We start from the raw sequence: 21,467 nt of genomic DNA, 5'->3' as shown, positions 1-21,467 counted from the left end.
CAACCAGATGGAGGCAGACCATCACTGAACGGGCTTAAAGGGCTTTTCGGAGATGCTGGCGGCTCAGGAGTCTTCCCATAGATGGACTTAGAAACAAAAGGATGGTTCAGAAGTATCTCGGCCGTCCACCTCTCACAGGGGTCAATTACAAAACACTTCTCAGAAAGTCCTTCCCATCCTCAAAGAGCCCTTAAGGTATTACCAGCGACTGTTGGTCAATCGCAAGCCAGAGTTTCAGCCATGGTTCAACCAAGAACACCGTGCCATACGTTCCCTTGCCAAGAACCCGCCGCCTTCGCCACATCACCATGAAATCCGAACAACCATGGAAACACAGAATGAAAACGAAGAAACGAAGCTGCTGCGTGTATAGGGACTAGAGTGAAAACGACGTCGTTTCCTAAACCCCTTTTTAAAACTGATTTTTTTTAAACGGCATTTTAGTAACCTAATCTTACTAAAACGGCGTCGTATTAAATTTGTCATCCTATTTGACGGTGATGATTGACGGAGTGGCCAAATTGCAACTATTTGGTAGTTTGAAGAGCTAGTTTATTACTTTTTGAACATTGGTAGACTAAATCGCAAATGACTAGTAGTTTGTGGGGCTAAATTATATTTTCCCCTTTATTTTATGAATATTGATGGGTTTTTAGTATTTACAAATTTGCCAAAGCTAATTCACTACAAAAATTAAGTAAAATAGGGACATTTGCAAGGAGACATTTTTCACTCAAAAAATGTCTATTTAAGTAGGGATGTTTGAACAGTAACATTTTGCAAATGTCCACATATATAATGATTAGAATAAAAATTATGAACGTTTGAACAGTAAAAATGTTCATACAAGGTGAAATTTTTGCAAAAATGTCCCCTTTTGGAAGGGGACGTGGCAATAGTGTGCACGTCACATTTTTGAAAGGTAACGTTTTGCACTATTTTAGTCTTGTTTAAATGTCTCTACTCTTTAAAAAATAAAAATAAAATAAAATAAAACATTTTTTTTTTAAATAAAACAATTTCAAATTAATTTTACTTTTTAAATAAAATAAATTCAAATAATTTCTTTTTTCTTTTTTCTTTTTTAAAAAATAGAGTGGTGGCTGCCGGTTTGGCAGCAAACACACATCCACCCAGCCTTTTTTTTTTTTGTAAAAAAAAATTAGTGTTATGTACATGTGTGAGTGAAACAGGAAAAAATTGAAGTTTTTAAGCATTGATGGTTGTTATAAACACAAACTTGAAATGCCAATATTTTTAAAATTAGGGACGTTCGAACAGTAACATGCTATTTACACGTGAATAGAGACGTGTAAACAGTAAAATGCCTCAAATTAGTAACGTTTTCCGAAAATGTCCCATATTCCAAACATTACTAATTAGGCTTTTTGTTGTAGTGATTGTTGTAAGCATTAGATTTAAGGTTGAGCCGGAATGAAATTACGGCTGAAGAAACATTGAAATTGAAGTTTGGAGTCGCTCGGTTGAGGCCTCGGTTAATGACCAAGTTTAATGTGGATGAAGCACCTAATATTTTTTGAGAATCCCTATTCTTGGATCTAAGTTTAACAATTTTTTTTTTTTTTTGGGGACTAATGACGTAAACAATACTTGAATTTTCAATGTAAATGCTACATAGTTGGTTCCAACTGACACGTGGGAAGGAATCAATATTGGCCTTATTGAATCCTTAGCAATTCATGGGAGAAACTAAGGTGAATCATCCATCGCAAAGTGATTCTGATGAGGAAGTCTAATGTGGTCTATAATAAGCTTTTTAAACAATGTGGACATAAGTTTGTATGTGCTGAGAACTTCTTTCTCTTTTATTTCACCATATTTGCGAAGCTAGCTACAACAAATTAATTTGATTCCAACAAAAACTGTAAATTAAAATTTAAAAATCAAAATACAGAAAAGAATGAGAAGATATTATAAGTACGTAGAACAATTTCTTAGCATTGTAAAAATTAAATTAACCTGGAATATTATTTGCTGTGAATCTGATCAAGGCCGAAAAATGAGCAGAATATGGAATCTGGATTATTGGAACATTCTTAAGGAAGCAAATATATATGAGCAGAATCCGGAAGCAAATAGAACATCAGGAATGAAAGAAAGACACGTATGAGTATATTTCCGAGAGACCAAGGACAAGTTTTCCAAAAATGAGTTTATAGTTACTATAAATTTAACTTAAATAGAGACGCGTTAAATTTAGCGGAGCAATAAGAAAAGAGTAGGAGCCTTCAATGGCGGTGAGTTTCCTAAAAATAGGACACAGATTCCTCTTCTGTTGTGTTCCTCACACCTTGATTTCACCTATATATACACCCCTCCAACATCACAAGTCTCTCACAGAACAAAGCTACCCCTGCATGTGTTTTGTCTTTGATATCCTCAAAACACAACGTTTCAATTTAGAAATCTCAAAGCAAAACACATTAATTCCAACCATGGCAGCTTTCATGTCAAAATTATCTTTGGTTCTGTTCCTCTCTTCTCTCTTCCTAAATGCAGCGTTAGGTATATATATATATATATATATATATATATATGTGAAGAATTTCATATCCTTAAATTTTGCAATTGTTTTGATATTTGAATGATTTGTTAATATATTTGGATATTTGGGCCGGTGCAGCTGAGCTTGCATGCGAGGATCTGCCAAAGAGTGTCTGTGCGTTTTCGGTAGCGTCTTTGGGTAAAAGGTGTTTGTTGGAGACGTCGGTGGCCGGCAATGGACGCGTGGCGTACCAGTGCAGGTCATCGGAGGTGTTGGTTGAGAAGATTTCTGAGTACATAGAGACCGACCAATGCGTTCAAGCATGTGGGGTTGACAGGAACATGATTGGTATTTCATCTGATGCCCTTCTTGAGCCACAATTCACCGCCAAGCTTTGCTCCCCAGCTTGCTACCATGAGTGCCCCAACATTGTTGACCTTTACTTCAACTTGGCCGCCGGCGAAGGTAAGAATTTTTCCAAACTCAGTGAAAAAATTAATTTGGTCATGATTGGTTTTCTGATTTGTGATATTATATGGTACATGCAGGAGTATTTTTGCCAAATCTCTGTGTGCGTCAGCGCAGCAACCCTCACCGTGCCATGGGCGAGCTTTTGAGCTCTGGCGTTGCCAATGGCCCCATTCCTGCCGCCTATCCACCAGCAACTGCTGCCTCCGCCCCATCTGCGTAAATGCGCGGCGTGATTTCTTCAAGACCATGTTCCTCTGAAATATGTGCATCTGGATGAGGAATATTGGCGAAGTAGGGAGACAGAAGAGTGAAATTGTTCTGTTCTTGAATAAAGGTGGCATTTAAATTAAATTTGCATTCCAAAAAATAGTTCATTGCGAACTACTGTATGAATATTGATCTTTGTACCGATATTACTCGATCGTCTGACTATTTTTATTGTGAATGGATATTATAATTCATATTAATCATCTGCAGTGCAACTCTCAATTAATAAACTAGTCACAATTCAATTATTATTTTCTTTCTAATGCCACTACCATATATGCATGATTGTGTTAGAGGATCTATTAAACTAACATTAATTAGCACATAATTGTTACATGTATTTCTAAAAATGCTCATGCTGTTAAACCGATTAAAATTTCACGCTAAAAAAATTTCAGTTCAATCGATTTGCAGAAATGTTCTCTAATATAATTTAAATGAAAACTTTATTCTTAAAAAAAGAAAAAACTTCACTTATCATTTCTGATATTTTTTTCACTTTTGAAAGTCTACCCTTAAATTTTAAAAAGTGTCAATTTAGTTTATCAATCTTTCAATCTTTTTTCAATTTCACAAATCTGCTATGATTTTTCGTTAAATCCATTAAACTTTTCAAAATAGCATTATTTAAAAAAAAATAAATAAATAAAGATTCAGATGTTGGTATTTTTGCAAATTCTATTAAATTCTGACCAACTCCTAAATCCTTACATTTTTTTTTATACAAATAATTATGGGTATTTTGAAAATTTGACACCCCTTTATTAGAATTTAACAAAAAATCCTCACGCATATTTATAACAAGTGATTGACGCTATGTTTTAGGTCTAAAGGAAACGGGACCTAAAGGAGTCCTCATGGGACGTCTCTTGTGGTATGGTAGAAGTATATTTGAAATTTTCCACATATTCATGAGCTAGCTAGAGTTGTAATTGGTGATTGGAGATATAAGTTGTAACCCCATTTTACTTTATGAATATTGACAGGTTTTTAGTATTGACAAATTTAATGTCAAACCTAATTGTTGTAAGTATTAGCTAGGTTTAAGGTTGAGTTGGAATCAAATTGTGGTTGAAGAAACATCAAAATTGAAGTTTGGAGTAGCTCGATTGGTTAATGAAAGTTTACTATGGATAACACACTTATATTTTTTTTGAGAATCCTCAGTTTTACTAAGAATCTCTATTCTCGGATCGAATTATAACAAATTTTTCAGACTAATGATGTATACAATACTTGAAATCGTGACGTAGATGCTACGTACGTAGTTGGTTCCAACTGACACAGCTCAAGGAATCGATATTGGCCTTATTGAATCCTTAGCAATTCATGGGAGAAATTAAGGTGAATCATCGATCTCAAAGTGATTCTGATGAGGCAGTCTAATGTGGTCTATAATAAGGTTTTTAAACAATGTGGACGTAAGTTTGTATGTGCCGAGAACTTCTTTCTCTTTTATTTCACCATATTTGCAAAGCTACAACAAATTAATTTGATTCCAACAAAAACTGTAAAATTTAAAAATCAAAATACAGAAAAGAATGAGAAGACATAAGTACGTAGAACAATTTTAAGTACGTAGAACAATTTCATAGCATTGTAAAAAATAAATTTTATATATATATATATATATATATATATATATATATATATATATATATATATATATATTGTAGCTAGGTGCATGTAGGATATATAGAATCTAATGCCTAATTGGTTTAGCTTATCGATGTCCTTGAGTCCATTGAGGATAAAGAGTAGGCACCTTTCTTTCGCGCTAAAGCAAGAGAATTAGGAGTTCGTCTCTATCAACCTTCACAATGTGTCATTTTGATGTAGGAGAAATTTGAGAAAATTGTTATTTTAATTATGCATATGTGTTTTAATTTTCCTTCTTCAATAAGGATTGGGGTTTTATTTTCCTATTAGGATTTGTTTTCCTTTTCCAATTAAGTTTGCTTTTCATTTTCCTTGTTAATTTAAGAGGTGCCTAGCCTATATAAAGGTATATAGTCTTTGTTATTTTTCAACTTCAGTTTATATTATCAATTAAATTTAAGTCTTTCAGAGTTATTTCTCTGTTGGCTTATTTGGGGTAATTTGGGACTTTCTCTTCCTTATTTGTTATTTTCTCTCTTCCTGAATTCCCTTTTTAATCTTCAATTCTTAGTTTCTGCTGCTATTATACGCTATCAGAACAATCTTAGTTCTGCCCGACGTCAGTTGATATCAAAGCTTAGTGTCTTCTTGGGATGAATTTTTTCATTAGTTTTTCATGACTAGTGATCGTGGTCAACGTGGACAGGTTTCGAAGGAGGAAGTCCCTTACCGTGAGCGCAGTATACAAGATGTGATGATTGAAGCAGGGGCGGAACGACGTGTTCGTCCCCCCAAATTTTTTGATATTTTTCTTTAAATATGTATATTTTATAAATTTGTCTCTTAAATTAAAAAATTTGTCCCCCTAAATTTATAAATTCGTCCCCCCAAAATAATATTTTTATCCTCTTTAATTTTTTTTTTTTTTTTTTTTTAATTTCACCCCAACTAAAATTAAATCTTTCTATTTGCCATAAACGATATAGTCTTTCTCTGGTTCCTTTTTCTCTGGTTCGTTTCTAACTAGTAGAACTAAAATTAATTTGGAGTTTTAAGCTTTTTTGTTGCATCATCTGCTGGCAGCCTGGCATCAGAACAAAAAGCACAAAATCGACCTTTCCCCTTGAAAACAAAAGCTTCTCAGAGAAGCCTTCTCAGTTCTCTCATCTCTCTTCACCTTTCAAAACCACTCTACTGTCTCTAGAATGTAAGTGTGCACTGTGTGAGTCTGTGAGTTTGTGACTGAGCCGCGAATCTCTCTTACAATCTTAGATCCATCATCCATTTGACGAAAAATTAAAGCTTGGAAGTTGGAAGTTGGAAGATTGAAGATGCTTGTAAGTTGTAAGCTTTTTTTTTTTTTTTTTTTGCCAATGTATATCTGCATTTTGCAAGACTGCAACTCAGCAACTCTTTATCTCTACTCAAAAAATCAGATTCTGATTTTTTGGTAAACTAAAGCGGTGAACTGGTGAAGGCGTGAAGGCTGTGAAGCGGTGAAGCCCAAAGGCCAAAGTCGTGTGACTCGTGTGTCGGTGTGTGATGACTGGCTGACTGCCGACTGGAGTCTGGTGAGCGGCGTGAGTGCGTGTGCGTGACCTTCTGGCTTCTGCAAAACTCTTATTTTCTCTCTCGGTCTCAAGCATTTGAAAAGGCTTAAACTTTAAAGCATAAGCAAAAGTGAAACTGCAAGAGACAAAAAAGTCTGCCTCGCCATTGTCGCCAGCACGAGGTCAGTGCAGTTTTTTTATTTGAATACTGAATAGTCTGAATAGGATTATAGGAAGTTTCAAGAAGTTTGTCTTTTTTGCTAATTGTTGCCTTTTGTTGGTGAATGGTGATTGGTGAGTGACTTGCCACTTGCCCACTTTGACTTTGTTAATTGTTGTTTGGTAATAGTGAGTGCCTAAGAGTGATCACGTGAAATTGCTTTTTTTTTTTTTTTTTTTTTTTTTTGGGTTTGTACGTGTTGTTTTTATTTTTATTCTTTAATTTTGTTATAGGTGAGTTAGTGCCTTTATTTCCCTTAGATTTTTGTCAAATTTTGTGAATTTTGGTAGCAACTCAAAAGATAGTCAACTTGGAAAATGCAAATCATTATTACATTCAGACTCCAGTAAAGAATGTGATCTTAAAAATAAAATAAATAAAATAAAATGGACTTGTTGTGTGAGGATGTGAGCTTAAAAAATTTCCATTGTTTGAGGCTCTAAGCTTAGCCTTCAATTGGAATTTTCAGCTTACATGTTTTATAATAAAGTGTAAATTGTAATTATCTAATGATCTTATAATATTCAATTGGTAGCTAAGAGTGGAGTTGAGTCACATGACTATGGTCCATGGATGAGAATGAGATGCCAAAAGTATGTGATATGTGATCAGGTTTTAATAATTTTTTTTTGATAAATAGGTTTTGACAAATTTAGGTCGCATCATGGTAAGACACAACCAGTTTTGGGAAGGCAAGAACGAGGTATCACGCTGAAAGGTACGTTTTTTTTTGGACCCTAGAGATTATGATTAGTTTATTTTGCTAGTAGTTTGTACTATATTTATGATGCCATGAGATTTCGAATCGAATGAGTATTTTGATATAGAAAAATTATACAATTTTTTTATTTTAGTTTTCATTGTTAGATTTTGTGGGTTAATTTGATAGGATTGAATTTATTAATTTATTTGGCATTTCTTCACTTGTTAGTGATAATAAGAAATATAATGAAATTCTAAACAAAAATCTTATACTTTTAGATATTTTTCAGGTTAATTCTTGATCCATAATTTTTCTTAAAGTTAAGAGAAATATGGGAAAGCCAAAAACACTTGATTCATTCTTTAAGAAAAAAGATGCGAGTCAATCAGAAGTTAGTACTTGTACACATTTAGAGAGACCTTTAGCAACGGATCTCGAGGCTTTAGTGACTAATGAGCTTCCCTCCAAATGTCCAAGAATTCAACTTGAAGAAATGAATGCTACCTTTTTGCAACGTGATCCAGGATTACGTCCACAAATATGGGAATTCCCTGTTAACTTACAAGATAACATTCGACGTGCTTATATTAAAGCCAAACCATGTCAACCCAAGCTTTCGGAATATCCATATTCAGGAATGGGTAATAATCGTCGCCGATTTCAAGCCTCTTGGTTTGAGACATATTCAACTTGGTTGGAGTACTCAAAATCAAAGGATGCTATATTTTGTCTTCCATGCTATGTTTTTGCTAAGAAACCAACAGGTCGTCCAGGATCAGATGCATTTATAGGGAAAGGTTTTAACAATTTAAAAAAGGCAAGCGATGGGATGAATAGTTCTTTAATGAGACATGTGGGGAAAGATCCAAATTCACCACATAATATTGCCGTGAAATGTTGTGAGGATCTAATGAATCAGTCAGGGCATATTGACAAGATAGTTGAAAAGCAAACATTACAAGAAACAAAGAATAATCAGTTGCGGCTCAAAACCTCTATAGATAGTGTTCAATGGCTTACATTCCAAGCATGTCCCTTTAGAGGTCACGATGAAAGCTCTGGCTCGAAAAATCAAGGTAACTTCATTGAATTGGTAAAGCTCCTAGCAAGCTATAATGACGATGTTGCTGGACTTGTCTTGGAAAATGCTCCAAAAAATGCCAAATATACATCACCCAAAATTTAAAAGGAAATCCTACATATCATTGCAAATAAAGTGCGGGATGCGATTGGAAAAGAAATTGGGGATGCCAAATTTTGCATTCTCGTTGATGAAGCTCGGGATGAAACAAAAAGGGAGCAAATGGCTATTATTTTGAGGTTTGTTGATAAAGATGGTTTTATTAGGGAGCGATTCTTTCATATTGTGCATGTTAAAGATACTTCTGCATCAACTTTGAAAAAAGAGATATGTGCTGTTCTTTCTCGTTACAATCTCCAAATTGAAAATATTCGAGGCCAAGAATATGATGGAGCTAGTAATATGCGTAGTGAATGAAATGGGTTACAAGCTTTATTTGTTAGGGATTGTCCTTATGCATATTATGTGCATTGCATGGCTCATAAACTACAATTAGCTTTAGTTGCAGCATCTAGAGAAGCCAAGCGCATTCATCAATTCTTTATCCAGTTGACTTCAATTATTAATATTGTTGGGGGTTCTTCTAAACGTTATGATGACTTGCAATCTATTTATGCTGTTGAAATTGAAAATTTGGTTGCTTCTAATGCAATTGAGACTGGAAGGGGGATAAACCAAATTGGCACTTTGCAACGACCTGGAGATACTCGATGGTCATCTCATTATCAATCTGTTTGTAGCATGATAAGAATGTATGGTGCAACTTGTTCAGTTATCAACAAGATCTCAAATGAGGGAGCTAATTATTCTCAACGTGGTGATGCTGAAGCGGCTTACATGATATTAACATCATTTGAATTTATTTTGATATTGCATTTGATGAAAGAAATTATGGGACTCACAAATATGCTTTGCCAATCTTTGCAACAAAAGTCACTAGACATTTTAAATGCCATGAGTCAAGTTTCAACTACACAATCACTCATTCAAAAGATGAGAGATGATGGGTGGGAGCCTTTGCTTACTACTGTTAAATCATTTTGTGAAGAAAATGATATTGATATTCCTGATATGAATGCTCATTACACTAGAGCTCGAGGTAGATCTTGTCGTCAAGATGAAGGGTCTCCAACAACAATGGAGCATCATTTTAGAGTTGATATATTTACTGCTGCAATAGATTTCCAGTTACAAGAATTGAAAAATAGATTTAATGAGCAAGTTGTGGAACTCCTCATTCTTAGCGTCGCTTTAAGCCCTAAAGATGCATACAAATCATTTAAGATTGATGATATATGTAAGTTAGCTGAGAAATTTTATTTTCGAGATTTCACCGAGCAAGAAAAAATTTGTTTGAAATTTCAGTTGCAGCATTATAAGCTTGATGTGCCAAAGCATCAAGATTTTCAGAATATGTCTACATTATCTGAGTTATGCAGAGGATTGGCAGTTTCAGAAAAATCAAAGATCTATCCTTTGATTGACAGATTGATTCGTCTAGTGTTGACTCTCCCTGTTTTTACTGCGACTACAGAGCGAGCTTTTTCTGCCATGAAACTTGTAAAGACTAGATTACGTACTAGAATGGAAGATAAGTTTCTTGCAGACCATTTGGTAGTTTATATTGAGAAAGAAATTGCTAAGAATTTCACTTCAGAGATGATAATGGATGAATTTTATTCCATTAGAGATCGTCGTCGAGCATAATTTGAAGGAGAAACTATGTTCTTTTTTTTTGATCTTTTTTGTACATGTCTATAGTAAAAGAAAGCTCTCTTGATCTTTTCTCTGATGATTCTATAGACATGCAACTTTTGTAATGTCGTACAATTTAATATGAAATTAAATTTAAGAGTTCTCAGTTTTTATTTAGCATAAATACACACCTATAAAGAAAGACTATATATATCTATATATTTATGTATTCTATAAGTCCGTCCCCCCAATCCTAAAATCCTAGTTCCGCCCCTAGATTGAAGATTTGCAGAGGCAGGTTGCTGAGTTAATCCAGCGTCTAGCGGCGCAAAACTTGGAGATGTATTGCGATATTGACGGTCGCAATTCAAACTTCAATTTCGAGAACCCGTATCACAAGCCTATTCTGGTTCGGGAACAATGTGTTCAGGATGAGTGGCATGAAGACTTAGGCTTTAGAGTTGAGTTTTCAAAAATTTATGGTACTCTCACATCCTTAACTATTGTTAACAAGTCTCAAGCCCATCTACCAAATCCATCTCATGTGGAGAAGGAAGATAAATTTATTAAGCAAGATTTTTCTGTAGAATAGGTCTCTCCACCGATCTATGACATCTATCCTGACGAATAGGATTTATTGAAGGAGGTAAGTTTTGTGGTTAATACTGAAAATTTTATTGAAGAAAATAATAACTATGACGTGTTTGATTAAAGCCCTAAATTTGAAGGGTTTAATTTGGAGGTTGAAGAAATCTGTTTAGTGGATTTTCTTGGGATAGACAATATTTTATCAAATTTTCTTGATGATGGTGGTTTTGATCAATTTTACTTGGTAGATGAGAATATTATGTTTAAAACAGAAGAGATCGTTGATCCCTTTTGGGAGATTTTCATAGCACGTGAAGGGGAGAAAATAAGTAAAGTGCGTGTAGAGATTGCATTATCTCAACTTGTTGGAAAGAATTTTCAAAACGATACTCACATTCTTGTGATAATTAAGGGAGTGTTATTTATATCGAGATGTTACATTATTTTACTTTTGAAGAGAGGGATTGAAGGGATTGATTAGTCATCCGAAGAATTGAGGCAAGAACCATCATACGGATTATCTCAAACCCGGCAAAGATGACTTGAATTTGATGATGAATTCTTTTCCAACTCGGGGAGACTGATGCAGGAAAAATTTGAGAAAATTATTATTTTAATTATGCATGTGTATTTTAGTTTTCCTTCTTCAATAAGGATTGGAGTTTTTTTTCCTATTAGGATTTATTTTCATTTTCCTATTAGGATTTGTTTTCCTTTTCCAATTAGATTTGCTTTTCATTTTTCTTGTTAATTTAGGAGGTGCCTATCCTATATAAATGTATCTAGTCTTTGTTATTTTTTAACTTCAGTTTATATTATCAATTAAATTTAAGTCTTTCAGAGTTATTTCTCTGTTTGCTTATTTGGGGCAATTAGAGACTTTCTCTTCCCTATTTCTTTTTTTCTCTCTTCCTGAATTCTCTTTTCAATCTTCAATTCTTAGTTTCTGCTGCTATTATATGCTATCAGAACAAGCTTTGATCTGAAGCACCCCTTTTCACAGTGGCTTTTCCAAAATGAATTATTATCGCTTAGCGCTTGTGCTAAGGAAGAGATCGGATAATCGGTTGCTAATGCTAATATGTAAGTAGCTCAAAGGTGCTGATCCAATCCTATCCAAGATGAGGAACCGAGTTCTTCTATTTAGTTTAGCTTGGGCAATTAATGTTGGACTTCTTAGTTTTGTGTGGGGTCAGCTTGACTCACGATTGAAAACGCTCCGAGTCGACCGTAGAATGAGATCGGAACTCTCATCCTTTTGAAAAAAGGGGATTTGGCTGAAATCGATTTTCCACTAGAAAACCTGCCACAACACTTTTGTTTTGGTTCGACCGGTTACCCTCAAGCCCTCAAACCTCCTTCTTATTATAGCATTTCCCTTGTGCTTGGTTTGACCCTAATTTCTTTCATTTGAAGCCCCGTCTGCTACTCTAATCTCAAACAACAGAACTACTTGCATCTGGGGTGAAATATATATATATATATATTGTAAAAATTAAATTAACCTGGAATATTATTTGCTGTGAATCTGATCAAGGCCGAAAAATGAGCAGAATATGGAATCTGGATTATTGGAACATTCTTAAGGAAGCAAATATATATGAGCAGAATCCGGAAGCAAATAGAACATCAGGAATGAAAGAAAGACACGTATGAGTATATTTCCGAGAGACCAAGGACAAGTTTTCCAAAAATGAGTTTATAGTTACTATAAATTTAACTTAAATAGAGACCGGTTAAATTTAGCGGAGCAATAAGAAAAGAGTAGGAGCCTTCAATGGCGGTGAGTTTCCTAAAAATAGGACACAGATTCCTCTTCTGTTGTGTTCCTCACACCTTGATTTCACCTATATATACACCCCTCCAACATCACAAGTCTCTCACAGAACAAAGCTACCCCTGCATGTGTTTTGTCTTTGATATCCTCAAAACACAACGTTTCAATTTAGAAATCTCAAAGCAAAACACATTAATTCCAACCATGGCAGCTTTCATGTCAAAATTATCTTTGGTTCTGTTCCTCTCTTCTCTCTTCCTAAATGCAGCGTTAGGTATATATATATATATATATATATATGTGAAGAATTTCATATCCTTAAATTTTGCAATTGTTTTGATATTTGAATGATTTGTTAATATATTTGGATATTTGGGCCGGTGCAGCTGAGCTTGCATGCGAGGATCTGCCAAAGAGTGTCTGTGCGTTTTCGGTAGCGTCTTTGGGTAAAAGGTGTTTGTTGGAGACCTCGGTGGCCAGCAATGGACGCGTGGCGTACCAATGCAGGTCATCGGAGGTGTTGGTTGAGAAAATTTCTGAGTACATAGAGACCGACCAATGCGTTCAAGCATGTGGGGTTGACAGGAACATGATTGGTATTTCATCTGATGCCCTTCTTGAGCCACAATTCACCGCCAAGCTTTGCTCCCCAGCTTGCTACCATGAGTGCCCCAACATTGTTGACCTTTACTTCAACTTGGCCGCCGGCGAAGGTAAGAATTTTTCCAAACTCAGTGAAAAACTTAATTTGGTCATGATTGGTTTTCTGATTTGTGATATTATATGGTACGTATTTTGTCACATGCAGGAGTATTTTTGCCAAATCTCTGTGTGCGTCAGCGCAGCAACCCTCACCGTGCAATGGGCGAGCTTTTGAGCTCTGGCGTTGCCAATGGCCCCATTCCTGCTGCCTATGGCCCCATTCCTGCTGCCTATCCACCAGCAACTGCTGCCTCCGCCCCATATGCGTAAATGCGCGGCGTGAGTTCTTCAAGACCATGTTCCTCTGAAATATGTGTATCTGGATGAGAAATATTGGCGAAGTAGGGAGACAGAAGAGTGAAATTTGTTCTGTTCTTGAATAAAGATGGGATTTAAATTAAATTTGCATTCCAAAAAATAGTTCATTACGAACTACTGTGTGAATATTGATCTTTGTACCGATATTACTCGTCTGACTATTTTTATTGTGAATGGATATTATAATTCATATTAATCATCTGCAGTGCAACTCTCAATTAATAAACTAGTCACAATTCAATTATTATTTTCTTTCTAATGCCACTACCATATATGCATGATTGAGTTAGAGGATCTATTAAACTAACATTAATTAGCACATAATTGTTACATGTATTTCTAAAAATGCTCATGCGGTTAATCCGATTAAAATTTCATGCTAAAAAAATGTCGGTTCGATAGATTTACAGAAATGTTCTCTAATCCAATTTAAATGAAAACTTTATTCTTAAAAATATTGACTATTTCATATATTCATTAATGTATAGACGGTAGACCAATTTACCAGGCCCATTTAGCTCCAAAAGAAGAAAGAATGGTCAAGAAAAAAAGTACAACTACATTATTAAAAAAAGAAAAAACTTCACTTATCATTTATGATATTTTCTCACTTTTGAACGTATACCCTTAAATTTTTAAAAGTGTCAATTTAGTATATCAATCTTTCAATCTTTTTTCAATTTCACAAATCTGCTATGATTTTTCGTTAAATCTCATTAAACTTTTCAAAATGGCATTATTTAAAAAAATAAAAATAAATAAATAAAGATTCAGATGTTGGTATTTTTGCAAATTTTATTAAATTCTGACCAACTCCTAAATCCTTAGATTTTTTTTTTTTTTTTTTTTTTTACAAATAATTATGGGTATTTTGAAAATTTGACACCCCTTTATTAGAATTTAACGAAAAATCCTCACGTCTATTTATAACGAGTGATTTACGCTATGTTTTAGGTCTAAAGGAAAAGGGACCTAAAGTAGTCCTCATGGGCCGCCTCTTGTGGCTTGTAGCATGGTAGAAGTATATTTGAAATTTTCCACATATTGAGCTAGCTAGAGTTGTAATTGGTGATTGGAGATATAAGTTGTAACCCCATTTTATTTTATGAATATTGACAGGTATGGATAACACACTTATATTTTTTTGAGAATCCTTAGTTTTACTATGAATCTCTATTCTCGGATCGAATTATAACAAATTTTTCAGACTAATGATGTATACAATACTTGAATTCTTGACGTAGATGCTACGTACGTAGTTGGTTCCAATTGACACGGCTCAAGGAATCGATATTGGCCTTATTGAATCCTTAGCAATTCGTGGGAGAAATTAAGGTGAATCATCGATCTCAAAGTGATTCTGATGAGGCAGTCTAATGTGGTCTATAATAAGGTTTTTAAACAATGTGGACATAAGTTTGTATGTGCCGAGAACTTCTTTCTCTTTTATTTCACCATATTTGCAAAGCTACAACAAATTAATTTGATTCCAACAAAAACTGTACAATTTAAAAATCAAAATACAGAAAAGAATGAGAAGATATAAGTACGTAGAACAATTTGTTAGCATTGTAAAAAATAAATTTTATATATATATATATATATATATATATATATATATATATATATATATATATATATATTGTAGCTAGGCGCATGTAGGATAGATAGAATCTACTGCCTAATTGGTTTAGCTTATCGATGTCCTTGAGTCCAATGAGGATAAAGAGTGGGCAATGATCTAAGAATTAGGAGTTCGTCTCTATCAACCTTCACAATGTGCCATTTTGATGTAGGAGAAATTTGAGAAAATTGTTATTTTAATTATGCATGTGTGTTTTAGTTTTCCTTCTTCAATAAGGATTGGAGTTTTCTTTTCCTATTAGGATTTGTTTTCCTTTTCCTATTAGGATTTGTTTTCCTTTTCCAATTAGGTTTGCTTTTCATTTTCCTTGTTAATTTAAGAGGTGCCTAGCCTATATAAATGTATCTAGTCTTTGTTACTTTTCAACTTCAGTTTTGAAAATTCTAAAACGACTCTAAACGACACTTATCCAAATGTCTAGGTGTTTCACAAAGATTATGCAGAAATAGATCTAACCTACCAGTTAAAATTCAACCAAATACAGATATGAAATAAGCAATCAAGAACACAGATATTTGGTTACGAAGAGGAAACCATTTAGAGAACTCTCTAAATGTAAAACTTCTCCGGGATAGCCAAACCCAGGAAATCAATCTACCATAAGAAGAATAAGGAATACAAGAAGAATTACAAAACCTTTGACTCTTCCTTGCACACGACAAGTTACCCACTTGACTTCTACCTCAGTAACCATTTCCAGAACATTTGGCACAATTCTTCTAAAAGATTTCCTTTCACCAGAACTCCGATTGGCTTCACGTATTTTCTCTTCACCAATAAAACTTAGAACAATATCACTCTTTTTAAGCTCTCTGATTTTGCCCTCTGAAATACGTACCTTTCTATGTAGCAAAATCATGTTTAAATAGAGATTGAAATAACAAACTAGCAGCCATGTCCGAACATGGATAAGTTGGAGTCCGGACATGGCTAGGGTTACCTATGCGTAACCTAGTAATGTCCGGACATCCAACTCTTGTGTCCGGACATCCCAGTTAAAACGAGCTTGCTGGAAATGGGGTCTGGACCCAGCTTTTGGCGGTCCGGACCTCCACATCAAACTGACGTTTCTGAAAATGGGGTCTGGACCCAACTTCTGGCGGTCCGAACCTCCCCATAAAATTGAAGGTTCTGAAAATGGGGTCAGGACCTAGCTTCTGGCGGTCCGGACCTCTTCATAAAATTGAAGGTTCTGAAAATGGGGTTCGGACCCAGCTTCTGGCGGTCCGGACCTCTTCATAAAATTGAAGGTTCTGGAAATGGGGTTCGGACCCTGCTTCTGGCGGTCCGGACCTCCCCTTCTAGAATCATATTTTTGGACATGTTAAGATGCTTCATTTTCACCAACTTTACACACCAACCGAATGAGCCAAATCATAACCCAACAAACTCCTCCTTTTGGCCATTCGGGGACAAAAACAATTAATGTGTACATGAAAATGATGCATCAAATCAACTCCCCCTTTTTGTCTCGGAAGGACAAACGGAAATATACAAAAATGAAATTCTAGAGTTTTAAACAAACAAACCAACAACCCATGAAATCTTAAATAAGTAGAACCAGACACAAAAAATATTCTTGCCAGAAAGAAATAAGCAAAAACAACAAATCACAAATAGGAGAAAGACTTATTCATGCCAAAGTCTGTCCTTGATAGACTTCACATCTTTTTCCAAAGTCGTCATGCGGGTGTGTAGAGCTTCGATGCTTCGGCCTTGAGTTTGAAGTAAGTTAATGTTTGTATTGAATTGACTGGATGCTTCGGATGATCCGGAGGAAGATGCAGCTGTAGGATCTTGAATAATTGGAGGCGCATGATCAGCTGGAGCTTGAAGCCTAAGTTGAGCATTTGACTTCATCACAGTGGCTTTGCCAAAATAACCTTCAGGAGCTTCCATATGTTCATTGGCAGCTATTTTTGGCAAAGTGGCGTGCAAGGTCTTGGTGATGAGACCGCCATACGGTAAGGCAATGGAATGATCTTATCATTGTCAACACTCTATGAGTGCATAAACAAAACGTAACACGGTTAATGATGCCATAAATCATCATTGCTCTTTCGATAGTCACATGACTATTTCGAGATATTGGCCAAATATTCTGCAGCACAATCCGTGTTAACAGCCTCTTTGGAGCTCGTACATAGCCTATAGTGTCCCAGAATTTTCAAAGCTATTTAAATAGATTATTTTGATAATGATGTTATTTTAATATCCATTGTAGCTAAGGATTTTAATTCTTGGGAAATTTATGAGAATGGTAATTAGAGAATGGTAATTGGTGAAATAATAGGATAGTAAATGGTAGGTATAAGGATGGTAGAATAAAAAGGTAGAATAGTATAGGTAGAATAGTATAGGGTTGGTAGAATAGTATAGGGTTGGTAGAATAGTATAGGGTTGGTGAAATAGTATAGGGTTGGTGAAATAGTATAGGGTTGGTGAAATAGTATTTGATTTTCTCCTATAAATAGAGCTCTTCTCCTTCACAATTTTCACCACTCATCTCTTCTCCCATCTCTTGCATATATTCTTCCTTCTTCCGCTTTTTACTCGGTCTTTCTTCTTTCTAAGAGTGTTTACTCAGAACAGAGAGAGAAAGGGCGAGACCAAGCGCTACAAGAAAGAAAGAACACAAGAGATAGCGGACTTTAGAAATTAGTTTCAAAAGATATACTAGTGGTGTTAGTCATATTGGAGCAACTAGATTCCTTCATACCACTTTTAGCTTCAGTCTAGAGGTAAGTAAATTCACTACCCCTTCTAAAATTACTTCATGTCATGCTATTTATTCATTCTTTAGTAAATTGTAAATGATTATTTTATTTACGTATTATGTAGTTATGTTGCATGCATGAAGGATTTCTAAATGAATTATCTAGAAAGTTTCTATTTCTTTAAACGCTTTCTAAGTACAACAAGTTTATATTTGAAAAGGTTTCCATTTTGAGAAAAGAAAGTTGAGAAATGATGATGTTTATAAGAAAGAAAAATGATGATAAACCCTCCTACATGTTGCCCTAAGATGCATCAAAAGAAGTACAAAGAAAAGTACAAGAGATGAGATAAATGTTTATGAAATGAGGGCACATGTATGGAGGAGAGTATTTTTGGCCCCAAGATAAGTAAAGATGAGAGTTCGGTACCGATACTCGGATGGAGGCGAAACCACTGAAAGAGGCTATGCCAGAAGGTGGTATTCCATCAACTAGACCGTTGAGTGCACCAAGAGAAAGAGTTAATTGACGGTCGGGCATGGCTGAGGCCACAGTTCAGTGCCATGGTCACAAGGACCCGCAACCCTCGTGCACAGGGGTAATAGTGTACATGGGCCTTATTATGAGAAAATGATACTATATTTTCAACGAAGATATGCTAAGATGATTTACAAAGATTATTTATAATGATGCATTATGATGATGATTTATAAAGATGATTTACAACGATGATTTATTACTAGATGTAATAGTATGTATATGTTACGGGAGATGCAACCGTACGTACATATATTATTATGGCTGGATGTATATTTATTTGTGAAAACGATTTTTAAAACTGAGAACAAGGAGTAAAACTATTTATGGTTATGGATTTTACTTGCTGGGCCCCCTTTGGGCTCATTCAGTTTTATTTCTTGTTTTCAGGTAGAAAGGATGCTGGAATAGGAGGCCGGAATGGGGTGGGAATAATTATTAATTTTCAAAGTCTTTTCATATAAGTTATTGTAATGATATGATATTCCGCAACTAAAATCTAATGTTTTCTAATTCCGCTTGTAATAAAATCTCTTGAAAAAAATGTTTTACGCATTTATTGTATCTTTTAAAATCAAGTACTCTGATAGACCTTATAGATCTTTGCAAGAATTTTTGTTGAAAAAAAAAAGAAAAGTGGCAAACTCAGCCTTAACGGGCTGGGGATGTTACAATTTTGGTATCAGAGCAAAGGTTATAAGGTTCTGGCAGACTTTTCAAAAAAAAAAATAATAAAAAAAAAAAAAAAAAAAAATTTGGGGGGTTAATGAGAAGCCACATTCCGGCCAAGTAGAGTGTGCATTGTTGTGTGGTCTCTAATAAATGATGCATGAGCATTTTTCTAATGGTTAATTTTTTTTTGTTAAAAAAAAAAAAAAAAAAAAATCATCTTAGTGTGATTAATTTGGAGGATTTTATTATTGTGATCATGTTAATGACGGAGATGAATTTTTTATTTTATAGATAGGTTGTGATCTATAGTATCTGCCTATTTGGATTTGCGGCAGTTTTCTAGAGTATCGATTGATAAGGGTATATTTTAAGGTGTCTCGAGGATTTAGAAAAGATTATTGATCATGATTTAAAAATCGTATGATGATTTTATAGATTTAGGTTGCGAGCTAATTTGTGAAATTAATTTGGTGACAAAATGGTTTTATTGATTTAGGTTGTGAGACAAATGGTGTAAGTGACTTAGTAACGAATGGTCTTATGGATGTCGGTTGTGAAATGATTCTTGAACTGAATTAATGATATAAGAGTTTATATGAGTTTTTGGTAATGGCTAAGGTTTGGTCGATGACAATAATGATACTATGATTGATGTTATAATATATGGATTGATGAATAAGGATTACGTATTGGCATGAAGTGAATGCCTAAGTATTGCAGGGATAAATGCAGGGATAAATGCAAATAAGGTATTTCAGATTTTTCCTATTCAGCTTGTTCAATTTATCACATTCCACAAACAAGTTATTATAAGCAGTTTGTAAATCCACCTCATCATCGATTCAATTTCAGATTCGTTTATCATATGAGGTGAGTTAACAGTCTTATAATAATTATCATAAGAAGCAGTAAAAGCTAAATAATTCACTCCTCCTTCAACTTCTTCTTCGGATTTTTCATCATCCGATTCATCACTCTGAGTGACATTGAAAGCTTTACCTTTGGATTTTTTCAGATTAGCACATTCAATTCGAATATGACCCCGACCCCCACATTCATGACATTTTCGTCCACTAGTGAACTTATCTTTCTGATCAGTCTCTAAGTTCTCACGTGGATTACTTCTAAATTCACCTCTAGGTTTCACAGGAATTTTTGAGTCACGATTTTTAAACCTTCCATTCACGGGTCTAAAAAATTTTCTAAATTTTTTAGCAAACAGGGCAAATGCTTCATCATCCCCAGAATCCTCATCAGACGACCCACAAGAATTGACTTTAACATTTTTTGCTTTGAGAGCAATGTTTTTAGTTTTCTTGAGTTTGGGTAGAATTAGCTCAAAGGTCTGAAGGGAACCTACAAGTTCTTCTACTCTCATAGTATCTAAGTCTTTGCTCTGTTGTATAGCAGCAATTTGGGGAATAAACCTCTCAGGCAAAGATCTTAAGATTTTTTTCACCACTTTAGCATCATCCATTTTCTTTCCCAAATTAATGGAAGAGTTTCTAATGGCACTAAGCTTTGAATAGAATTCATCAAAAGTTTCATCTTCCTGCATTCTAATCTCCTCAAACTGAGAAACCAACATTTGAATTTTTGAAGTTCTAACAACCTTAGTTCCTTCATGTGTGATTTCTAAAGTTTCCCAAGCTTCCTTAGCTATTTCACATCTAGAAATTCTAGAAAATTTCTCATTTGAAACAGAGATGTAAATAGCATTTATAGCTTTGTCATTCGCAGTAGCATTATTCTTTTCTTCCGTTGTTCATTCAGCTATTGCTTTGTCTGGACGTGTCCATCCAGATTCAACAATATGCCAAACATTAATGGATTTAAAATAAGCTCTTATACGAATTTTTCAAAGCATATAATTTGTTCCGTCAAAGACGGAAAGAGAATTAGGAGCAACCGTAAAAGACATTTGATATGGAGTCTTGGATCACACTCAGGAAAAAATTTCTTCACTGAGTGAACCTGCTCTGATACCAATTGAAAATTCTAAAACGACTCCAAACGACACCTATCCAAATGTCTAGGTGTTTCACAAAGATTATGCAAAAATAGATATAACCTAGCAGTTAAAATTCAACCAAATACAGATATGAAATAAGCAATCAAGAACACAGATATTTGGTTACGAAGAGGAAACCATTTAGAGAACTCTCTAAATGTAAAACCTCTCTGGGGCAGCCAAACCTAGGAAATCAATCCACTATAAGAAGAATAAGGAATACAAGAAGAATTACAAAACCTTTGACTCTTCCTTGCACACGACAAGTGACCCACTTGACTTCTACCTCAGTAACCCTTTCCAGAACATCTGGCACAATTCTTCTGAAAGATTTCCTTTCACCGGAACTCTGATTGGCTTTACGTATTTTCTCTTCACCAATAAAACTTAGAACAATATGTAACATCC

General features: G+C 34.7%; 4 protein-coding genes across 4 annotated transcripts; all 4 read left to right on the top strand.

Moving 5' to 3' along the window:
• Window positions 1-2,436: 2,436 nt before the first annotated feature.
• On the top strand, window positions 2,437-3,329 carry LOC132162522 (uncharacterized). Its single transcript, XM_059572755.2, has 3 exons — window positions 2,437-2,526; window positions 2,645-2,971; window positions 3,055-3,329. Exons 1-3 carry the CDS (start codon window positions 2,457-2,459, stop codon window positions 3,195-3,197), a joined length of 540 nt encoding a protein of 179 aa, XP_059428738.2. The 5' UTR covers window positions 2,437-2,456; the 3' UTR covers window positions 3,198-3,329.
• Window positions 3,330-7,647: 4,318 nt separating this feature from the next.
• On the top strand, window positions 7,648-8,814 carry LOC132162457 (uncharacterized). The gene is made up of 2 exons (XM_088511438.1): window positions 7,648-8,392; window positions 8,534-8,814. The coding sequence occupies exons 1-2, from the start codon at window positions 7,648-7,650 to the stop codon at window positions 8,812-8,814; spliced, it is 1,026 nt and encodes a 341-aa protein (XP_088367564.1).
• Window positions 8,815-8,871: 57 nt separating this feature from the next.
• LOC148583490 (uncharacterized) lies at window positions 8,872-10,104 on the top strand. The gene has a single exon (XM_088511437.1). It carries the CDS (start codon window positions 8,872-8,874, stop codon window positions 10,102-10,104), a length of 1,233 nt encoding a protein of 410 aa, XP_088367563.1.
• Window positions 10,105-12,641: 2,537 nt separating this feature from the next.
• Window positions 12,642-13,630, top strand: LOC132162166 (uncharacterized). Its single transcript, XM_059572429.2, has 3 exons — window positions 12,642-12,731; window positions 12,844-13,170; window positions 13,266-13,630. The coding sequence occupies exons 1-3, from the start codon at window positions 12,662-12,664 to the stop codon at window positions 13,427-13,429; spliced, it is 561 nt and encodes a 186-aa protein (XP_059428412.2). The 5' UTR covers window positions 12,642-12,661; the 3' UTR covers window positions 13,430-13,630.
• The last annotated feature ends 7,837 nt before the right edge of the window (window positions 13,631-21,467 follow it).

The sequence above is a fragment of the Corylus avellana genome, chromosome 10 (assembly GCF_965113065.1).
Source record: "Corylus avellana chromosome 10, dhCorAvel1.hap1.2, whole genome shotgun sequence".
NCBI lineage: Eukaryota > Viridiplantae > Streptophyta > Magnoliopsida > Fagales > Betulaceae > Corylus > Corylus avellana.
This window is presented reverse-complemented; position numbering and strand designations above follow the sequence as displayed.